At 50.9% G+C, this 10332-nt stretch overlaps 1 protein-coding gene across 1 annotated transcript; it reads left to right on the plus strand.

Annotated features, from left to right (window-relative positions):
* The first annotated feature begins 245 nt into the window (after window positions 1-245).
* LOC125624514 (small ribosomal subunit protein uS3mA-like) lies at window positions 246-9868 on the plus strand. The gene is made up of 3 exons (XM_048825293.2): window positions 246-266; window positions 7701-7830; window positions 9311-9868. Exons 1-3 carry the CDS (start codon window positions 246-248, stop codon window positions 9592-9594), a joined length of 435 nt encoding a protein of 144 aa, XP_048681250.2. The 3' UTR covers window positions 9595-9868.
* The last annotated feature ends 464 nt before the right edge of the window (window positions 9869-10332 follow it).

Raw genomic sequence — 10332 nt, forward strand, 5'->3', positions numbered from 1 at the left:
AGGTGCTCAGACACAGCTGACGGAGACAAGGTCAGTCCTGGAGATAGAGGTGCCCAGAGGGATAGAGCTCACACAGCTGGGCCTTGGAGTAAGAATCTTAGGAGATCTCTTCCTGTCCGTGACCTTGGGCAAATCAGCTCACCCCTCTGTTTCCCAGACTCAACCACACAACAGGGATGAGGTTCTGATCCTGTTTAGGAGGTGCTGGTCAGGAGAATTAATTGGTTCAGACCTGCACACTCAACATGCTGCATCAGAGCCCCTCAGTGAGGCCTTGTGGATCAGGGGAAGTTAGGAGCCTGAATACTTTTGATGATCTAGGTCTGTCTGCCTGAGACTGTAACAGCAGTTTCCCTTAAATCAGTTTAAAAGCCAATGTCACTAATCCCACGAGCAGATGCTCTTCTCTCCAGTTAAGAGGAGGCTTCTTTCAGTTTGGCTTAAATTGCTAAAACCTGGTGATAAACTGCATCCAAATAGGATGCTCTTAATCTGAAATAATATAGTGTCCCCCCTCTCGAATTTGCAGGGAAATCACTGAGCTGTGAACTGCAACTGAGTGAGTTCTTTTGGTGCAAGTGCATGGATCAGCTTTCATCTAGGCCTCAGGACACTGGGAGTTTTGCCCGCTCACAACTCTCTATCAGATGTTAAGTTAGCACCTAGCAAGGCCTGTCCCTTGAAGGCACTGGCTGATGCTTCTTCAGCTGGAGCTCCACTGATTCTAGTCAGGCACAAGCCCTCAGCTACTGCTGGTATTCATTTGATGTTAGTCCCCTGCTTGCCCTCAAGAGCCAAACAGGAAACCCTTTCAAGCACAAATCTTTGTCTGCACCCAGCGGGGGTTTCATTTCCGTTGAAACACTTTGAGGGTGGGGTTTCAAACAGGAAACGTCCCTTGAAAAACAAGGTTACATTTTATTTTGCAAAAGTGGGGAAACATTTGTGAAACCACACACCTGAAACCAAAAGCTCTAGCCAGTGTGCAAGCCCCAGAGACTGGCAGCTTCCCCTGTCCTGAGGCCCAATCCTCAAAGGGATTTATGATCTCAAGTTTCATTGATTTCAATGAAAGTTAGGAGCCAAAATACCTCTGTGGATCTGGGACTAAATCCTTGGGCTTGTTTAATATTGCTGCTGAAAAAAAAGAGCAATGTACCATTTCAAACAAAGCACGGACACAGAGCATCCCAAGGGATGATGGACCCGGGTGCTTTCTGATGTGAATGGGGCTGGGACAGGGCAGGAAAGGAGGGATTGGGATTGCCATTGGGTTGAGTCTGTTTCACGTCTGTTAGGAACAGGTAACTGACTTCAGTATTTTGAGAAGTCACTTTGCCTTCTCAACATGTTTAGGGGATTTATAATCTGAGCAAGTTAATCACTAGGATTTGTGTGACAATTTGTTCTTCAAAAGCAAATCGTCTCCACAGATCCTCACATGCCAACCGCCGGGTTCTGCCCTTCAGGCAAATGAGAGTTGCCTCTGTTGTGGTTAGGACACAAGGCGGATCAAAACGGAGGTGACGTAGCACACTTGGCCAATGTTCATTCCTGGGACAGATGAGGGTGCAGCAGGTTAGGACTGAGGTTCCTCTGAGGAGCTTTGTGTGATGAGAGCCCAGGGCTGGGATAACAGAGGTCTGCAGGCTGGGATGGAGGTCACTGGCAGAGCTGTGTGTAGAGAGCCCAGGGCTGGAATAGCAGGGGCCTGTGGGTTGGAACTCGGGGGTATCGGCAGAGCTGAGGATGGGGAGCGCAGGGTGGCTGCTGGGCATTGGCAGAGCTTGGGGGGAGCATAGATGGAATAGTGGGGGAGGGGGGCTGTGGGAAGACCAGGCTGGAATAGCAGGAGGCTGCAGAGCTGGGTGGGAGTAGCGTGTACATCACCTGTCTGGGCTCTGCCTGGTGCTCGCCCTGGGGTATTTGTCTGTCTCTTCACACGCACAATAGTCACTGAAAATTGCTGCACCGAGTCTCTGTGAGAGAAGTCAGGCCCAGTGTGGCAGTGTGAGGGCTGCAGGCAGAGAGATGCTGCGCGTCTTCACACCATCACCGCTTTCAGACATAGCCACAGCCGGGCTTTGGTGCACCTGGTCTGATTCAAATTCCCAGCTCCCTGCAGTTCCCGAGAGGCACAGGGAGAGCGGCTCCATCCAGCTCCACACAGAGCCAGGTGGTGCTGGGAACGTCTCTTGAGCTCTGAGTGGCAGGTGTCCAGCCTGCCTTGGAGAAATACAGCTAGAGAGAGTCACTCCCCCGCGTTTCTCAGAGGGGCTCTGCAGAGCAATGGGCTCTGCGCTCCCAGCTCTGACCCAGGGCACGTCACTTGCTCTCTCTCTGCCGTGGTTCCCCACGTGTGCAGTGGCGTAATAACGCTCCCTTTCTCCTCCGCTGTGCGTCATCTCCTGGGGGCAGGGAGCGTGTATGCAGCGCCCGGCACCGGGGGGCTCTAAACCAGCCCAGTCCTTTGCAGAAGAGGAGAAGCCTTTGTGCTCCTGCACTGACAGGACGGTGCATGAGCAGCTTTTGGTCTCTCTTGATTCATTTGCAGTCTAATTGCCACTCTCTCCTGGGGAATGTGGCATTTTTCTTTAATGAGGCTCCTCTGATCCCAGATTTCTTTCTTGTGATAATGATGCATCCCTGACTGTGCTCCACCATTAACAGCTTCCTGGGGGAGGGTGCTACACGGATGTTACTATTTTTATTTCATTTTCTCTTTCGTTGCCTAGGGGCCTCACACAGGAGCATTGCAGGTTTCATTCGTTGTCATTCTGGTCTTTAAGGGGCTGGTGGCCACATAACAAATGCAGACACTGTCAGTAGTTTTATGTTCCAGAGCAGACTTATGCCTCCAGTAGGGTTGGGCCAAGCCCATGCTCATGGTCCCCTGGGACTCTGGAAAGTGGGGGGTTGAAACCTGGCTCTGAGTTGAGCAGAACCTCCAAGCACTGGTGGGTTTGCTCTGCCAGCACTTGGCTGCTAGTCAAACAAAGAGAAGATTACAAGGATCTCAGGATGGAGCCAGATAGTCTGAGAAGGTCCCTCACAGCAGCCTTCCCATTGCTGTGTGCACAGCCATTCTCTGGGCGTAGTGATCACCCCCAGGCAGGGGATACCTTCACCTTCCCAGCTCCAGGCTCCATTTCCACTTGCCAGGCCCCTGCTCCCCTCCTGTTCCCACTTGCCTGGCCCCAGCCCTTGGCTGCATTTCCCAGAGATCACTCCAGAATGGCATACTTTTCTGGGCACCTCAGTGCCAGAAAAGAGTAAGAGGTTGCCCTTAATTCAGAGAAAAGCAACAACATAGTTCAGGGGCAGGATGCACTGACTGGCCAGTTGCTCAATTAAATGACAGCTTGGCACAAGATGATTGGTGCGGATTAGAATGAGGAAGGAGAGAATTCTTCAAGGTGGCACAAGGGGCTGATACAGGGAGCATGGGGATGTAATCAAGACTGGGACCATCAGTAAGAACTTCCCATCTGGGTGATGTGCTAGGGTGGGGGATGGTCTCCAGGGGCAGTTCTCATTGCTTGGCCCAGTGAAGTCTGGCATGGACAAAGCATGACCCAATGCACAGGAACGAGGGACCCTGCACTAGCAGGTGGTGGACAAGGGGGTTCCAGAGGTGTGTTTTGAATGACTCTCACAGCTCTTTTCCGTTCTAATACTTAATGGGTGAGACCGAGCTGAGTTAAGAATAGCACCAGATATCATAGAATCATAGAAGATTAGGGTTGGAAGAGATCTCAGGAGGTCATCTAGACCAACCCCCTGCTTAAAGCAGGACCAACCCCAAATAAATCATCCCAGCTAGGGCTTTGTCAAGCCTGATCTTAAAAACCTCTCAGGATGGAGATTCTACTTCCTCCCTAGGGAACCCATTCCGGTGCTTCACCACCCTCCTAGTGAAATAGTTTTCCCTAATATCCAACTTAGATCTCTCACACTGCAACTTGAGACCGTTGTTCCTTGTTCTGTCATCTGCTACCACTGAGAACAGCCGAGCTCCATCCTCTTTGGAACCCCCTTTCAGGTAGTTGAAAGCAGCTATCAAATCCCCCCTCATTCTTCTCTTCCGCAGACTAAATAAGCCCAGTCCCCTCAGCCTCTCCTCATAAGTCATGTGCCCCAGCCCCCTAATCATTTGTAAAAAGAAAAGGAGTACTTGTGGCACCTTAGAGACTAACCAATTTATTTGAGCATGGACTCATTTGTGTTGCCCTCCACTGGACTCTCTCCAATTTGTCCACATCCTTTCTGTAGTGGGGGGCCCAGAGCTGGACACAATACTCCAGCTGTGGCCTCACCAGTGCCGAATAGAGGGGAATAATCACTTCCCTCGACCTGCTGGCAATGCTCTTACTAATGCAGCCCAATATGCCATTAGTCTTCTTGGCAACAAGGGCACACTGTTGACTCATATCCAGCTTCTCATCCACTGCAATCCCCAGGTCCTTTTCTGCAGAACTGCCGCATAGCCAGTTGGTCTCCAGCCTGTAGCGGTGCATGGGATTCTTCCATCCTAAGTGCAGGACTCTGCACTTGTCCTTGTTGAAACTCATCAGATTTCTTTTGGCCCAATCATCCAATTTGTCTAGGTCACTCTGGACCCTATCCCTACCCTCCAGTGTATCTATCTCTCCCCCCAGCTTAGTGTCATCCATGAACTTGCTGAGGGTGCAATCCATCCCGTCGTCCAGATCATGAATGAAGATGTTGAACAAAACCGACCCCAGGACCGACCCCTGGGGCACTCTGCTTGATACTGGCTGCTAACTAGACATTGAGCCGTTGATCACCACCCGTTGAGCCCAACGATCTAGCCAGCTTTCTATCCACCTTATAGTCCATTCATCCAATCCATACTTTTTTAACTTGCTGGCAAGAATACTGTGTGAGACTGTATCAAAAGCTTTGCTAAAGTCAAGGTATATCACATCCACCACTTTCCCCATAGCCACAGTGCTAGTTATCTCATCGTATTGCCCAAGAATAGCACCATAAATGCAAAGCTGCTTGAGTTCAAATAAAATGGGATCCTGATTGCTGTGGCCTCAGCTCTCCGTGTGTAAAATGGGGATAGCAATTCTTCCTGCCCGTCACCCTTCATCTGCCTTGTCTATTTAATCAGAAGCTGTGCAGGGCAGGGGCTGTCTCTCACTAAGAGCGTGCACAGCACCCAGCATGATGGGGCCCTGATCTCCATTGGGACCCTGCTGTGCTGCCATAATGCGAATAATCAGTGGAGGCATCTCTAATTTAAATTCGAGGTTTGCAAACCCACAACCCGGTGGCTGGATGAGCATAGAGGAATCGGCGAGTATCCCTTTAACTAGTCTGGGACCTCTCTAGTGAGCCTCCCTCTTCTAATGCAAAAGCCACCAGAACCTAACAGCAGAGGGCTTCCAAACTATGGAAAGGGAAGCTCCCCAGTTCCAATACGGTTCGTGGCGAACCGGGGAAGTCCCGGATGACTGGAAAAAGGCTAATGTAGTGCCAATCTTTAAAAAAAGGAAGAAGGAGGATCCTGGGAACTACAGGCCAGTCAGCCTCACCTCAGTCCCTGGAAAAATCATGGAGCAGGTCCTCAAAGAATCAGTCCTGAAGCACTTGCATGAGAGGAAAGTGATCAGGAACAGCCAGCATGGATTCACCAAGGGAAGGTCATGCCTGACTAATCTAATCGCCTTTTATGATGAGATTACTGGTTCTGTGGATGAAGGGAAAGCAGTGGATGTATTGTTTCTTGACTTTAGCAAAGCTTTTGACATGGTCTCCCACAGTATTCTTGTCAGCAAGTTAAGGAAGTATGGGCTGGATGAATGCACTATAAGGTGGGTAGAAAGCTGGCTAGATTGTCGGGCTCAACGGGTAGAGATCAATGGCTCCATGTCTAGTTGGCAGCCGGTATCAAGTGGAGTGCCCCAAGGGTCGGTCCTGGGGCCGGTTTTGTTCAATATCTTCATAAATGATCTGGAGGATGGTGTGGATTGCACTCTCAGCAAATTTGCAGATGATACTAAACTGGGAGGAGTGGTAGATACGCTGGAGGGGAGGGATAGGATACAGAAGGACCTAGACAAATTGGAGGATTGGGCCAAAAGAAATCTGATGAGGTTCAATAAGGATAAGTGCAGGGTCCTGCACTTAGGACGGAAGAACCCAATGCACAGCTACAGACTAGGGACCGAATGGCTAGGCAGCAGTTCTGCAGAAAAGGACCTAGGGGTGACAGTGGACGAGAAGCTGGATATGAGTCAGCAGTGTGCCCTTGTTGCCAAGAAGGCCAATGGCATTTTGGGATGTATAAGTAGGGGCATAGCGAGCAGATCGAGGGACGTGATCGTTCCCCTCTATTCGACATTGGTGAGGCCTCATCTGGAGTACTGTGTCCAGTTTTGGGCCCCACACTACAAGAAGGATGTGGATAAATTGGAGAGAGTCCAGCGAAGGGCAACAAAAATGATTAGGGGTCTGGAACACATGAGTTATGAGGAGAGGCTGAGGGAGCTGGGATTGTTTAGCCTGCAGAAGAGAAGAATGAGGGGGGATTTGATAGCTGCTTTCAACTACCTGAAAGGGGGTTCCAAAGAGGATGGCTCTAGACTGTTCTCAATGGTAGCAGATGACAGAACGAGGAGTAATGGTCTCAAGTTGCAGTGGGGGAGGTTTAGATTGGATATTAGGAAAAACTTTTTCACTAAGAGGGTGGTGAAACACTGGAATGCGTTACCTAGGGAAGTGGTAGAATCTCCTTCCTTAGAGGTTTTTAAGGTCAGGCTTGACAAAGCCCTGGCTGGGATGATTTAACTGGGAATTGGTCCTGCTTCGAGCAGGGGGTTGGACTAGATGACCTTCTGGGGTCCCTTCCAACCCTGATATTCTATGATTCTATGATTCTATGAATACACTACAATGGCTTTTTACACAGCCTAGTCCAGTGCGTGTGGCCTGGCTTTCTGAACTGGGATTTATTGGTGGTGAATAGTCCTGCATCCCTTGAGCATCCAGAACTTCCAAAGCTTTGGGTGCCCAAAGAAGGCAATTCCAAACCCAGGGGTGCTGGAACAATTTGTATAGTGGGGGTGCTGAGAGCCACTGACCCAAACTGTAAACCCTGGATATGATGGAAACCACTTCAAGCCAGGGGGTGTGGCAGCCCTCCCCGCCCAGCTTCAGCACCTCTGTCCAAACCAATTTGTGATGGTACTTTGAATGGAGTGATCTGGAGGAAAGATCCCACTTACTGTTAAGGCGCCATGCAAATCATTAAATTATTAACAACATCTGAAAGCGTTCAGCCAGGGTCACCAGTCACCTCTCGTTTCCCCAGCAGGTGCATGCCTGGCTATGAGTTGCAGTCACACGCTGCTGAGGAAACAGGAGAGTTCCCCAAACAGACGTGATGGCAACACTTAAAATCTGTGTGTGTTAAACAGTATTTCAGAGAGATTTCAGAGAGATCAGCTTTCTCTGGTTTCTATTAAACATGGAGCCGGGGTCTCTAATTCTGCCCAAACAGACAGATGATGAAAGAATATTACAGAGTATTTTGTTTGAACTAAAATGATGTGAAGTTCGCTGGTGCTCTGGTTCCACTTTGGTTTCAGGACTATAAATAAACCAGCCTCTAGGTCACTCACCACAAGGCAGGACTCACTGAATTTCTGTGCTGCCCCCATTCGACATAGCAACAGTGTGAAAAGAAGAACCAGGCGGCCCGAGTGCGAGTCGGGAAAGGAGACAAGCCGGTGACGTACGAACAGGCCCACCCGCCCCACTACATTGCCCATCGCAAGGGCTGGCTCTCCCTGCACACCAGTGAGTGACCCGCCAGCTGCTGCCCTGGGGGAACCTGGGCTTCCCCGTCTCTCAGTGCCTGCCCTGCTCCCCACCATGCCTTCTGCTGGGAGAGGCTGGGACTGGAGTAGCCAGGAGCTCCCCTCCAGCCAGTGCTCCTGCCCCGCTCCCCACAGTGCCCTCTGCTGGGAGAGGCAGTTATGCTTATAAGAAGCACACAGGATCTTTTTCAGGGGAAAGAGCAATACACCCTGTTTATTAAAAATGCAACAATTAGCATATGCATTTAAACACACACACACAGAGTCTTGGCAGGATGAACCCAAAGTTTCATGGCCAGGCCCCCTGTTTCCATAGTGATTTTCCCATCATGCTGTAATCAGTTGTTTTTTGACGAGTGCTTGTTTTCTTACATTGTTTTTTTTATTTTTATTTTTTATTAAGTCTTTTAAAAGGTTACCCCATTCTGGTTTTAATCACGGCTATCTTGTCCCCATTGATAGGTGCCGGTCTTATTTTTAAAGTCGTCAATCTGCCCTTCTCTGACACAGGCGTATTGCAGCTTCCTGGTGCCCTGACATCTCGGTTTTTCCCTAAAACATCTGGTTCAGCAATGGCCTTTACACTTATTTCTTAACACACATGTTCCTCATTTACACACAACACAGAATTAATTTACACAAAGCATTTAAACAAAAACATCAAATTGCAATGCAAAAAAACCCAAGTCATTGCATTTTTTTACTTATTTTAAAATACTAAACCTACAACAAAATGATAACCCTAAGAGGTCTGTTACTGCCTTAAAATCAGCTCCGATACAAATTCTGGCTGATGCATCTTTACCAATGGCCCATTAGGCCATTCCTTTCTGCTTTCAAAAAGAATAGCTGGCAAAATATAGTCAAATCATACATCAATAAATGTAATACATGCTACATTATTATTTTTTTATTTTAAATTATACAAAATGCAAACATAAAATCCTACTACAACAAGGCCAGGGCTGGAAAAGCCAGGAGCTCCCCCACAGCCAGCATTCCTGCCCCACCCCCCCAGAGCACCCCCTACTGGGAGAGGCACTCCCCCCCACAGCCAGTGTTCCTGCATTGCTCCCTACAGCGCCCCCCGCTGGGAGAGGCCAGGGCTGGAATAGCTGGGAGCTCCCCCCACAACCAGTGCTCCTGCCCCGCTCCCCACAGCATCCCTTTTGTGTGGCCCCTCTGACTTAACAAAAGGGGGTGAGGGGTCTTCAACCTGGGCATGGGCCGTTCTCCCTCCCTGAGCTCTTCTCCAGGCATGGGGGAGGGGAGGGAGCAGGAGTCCCTGTCCCCCGGCAGATGTGTGTTCCGTGGCCAGATCCTGATGCAGTGCCTGGCCGGACACCCATGCAGCCCCCTGCTCTGGCTGGTGCTGCTCATACCATCTCTTAAAGGTGCCCGGTGGGCATGGGGCACCTGGTGCTGTCCCCTCACCCCCCGCTGCCCTGTCTGCCCTGCAGGTAACCTGGACGGGGAGGGCGGGGTGGCCGAGCACACCGTGGAGGATGTCTTCATCCGCAAGTTCATCTACGGCACCTTCCACGGCTGCCTGGCCAACGAGATTGTGCTGAAGCACCGCGCCAACGTGCTGGTCGTCTGCGCCGTCTTCCTGCAGCGCCTGCCGCCCTACAAGTTCTACTTCCTGGTGGGCTACACCGAGACGCTGCTCTCCTTCCTCTACAAGTGCCCCGTCCAGCTGGAAGTGCAGACCCTGCCCGAGAGGGTCATCTACAAGTACCTATAGCACCGCTGGACCCCTGGGCGAGGCCTGCCCCCCGGCAGCCGGGCACCCCACCTCTCCCCTGGGCTAGCCTGTGCCTGACTCAGGTCACCTGCTGTCCTGTCTCTCACTGGCCCGTTGTGGGGCAGGACACCCACGCTCCACATGGGCCCGAGGAGGCCGTGGACCCGTGGGTGGTGGCCGTGGGGTGCTCTGGTGTGGATGTTACCGAGGCTCTGGACGTAGCAGTGGCCTGGCCCAGCAATGGGGAATAAAAGCACTCTGGCCCCTGTGTCCATCTCTGGAGTCACCGTAGCCCAATTCCTCCCAGCTTGGTCCCGGGGCGGTCAGAGTGTGGGCCTGGGAGCATGGGTAGCAGTCGCATAGGTTTAGGGAGGCTGTGCCTCCCCAAACAGCCAGACATGGCCTTGACAAATTAGAGGATTGGGCCAAAAGAAATCTGATGAGGTTCAACAGGACAAGTGCAGAGTCCTGCACTTAGGACGGAAGAATCCCATGCACCGCTACAGACTAGGGACCGAATGGCTCGGCAGCAGTTCTGCAGAAAAGGACCTAGGGTTACAGTGGACGAGAAGCTGGATATGAGTCAACAGTGTGCCCTTGTTGCCAAGAAGGCCAATGGCATTTTGGGCTGTATAAGTAGGGGCATTGCCAGCAGATCGAGGGACGTGATCGTTCCCCTCTATTCGACACTGGTGAGGCCTCATCTGGAGTACTGTGTCCAGTTTTGGGCCCCTACAG

The sequence above is a fragment of the Caretta caretta genome, chromosome 18 (assembly GCF_965140235.1).
Source record: "Caretta caretta isolate rCarCar2 chromosome 18, rCarCar1.hap1, whole genome shotgun sequence".
Taxonomy (NCBI): Eukaryota; Metazoa; Chordata; order Testudines; family Cheloniidae; genus Caretta; species Caretta caretta.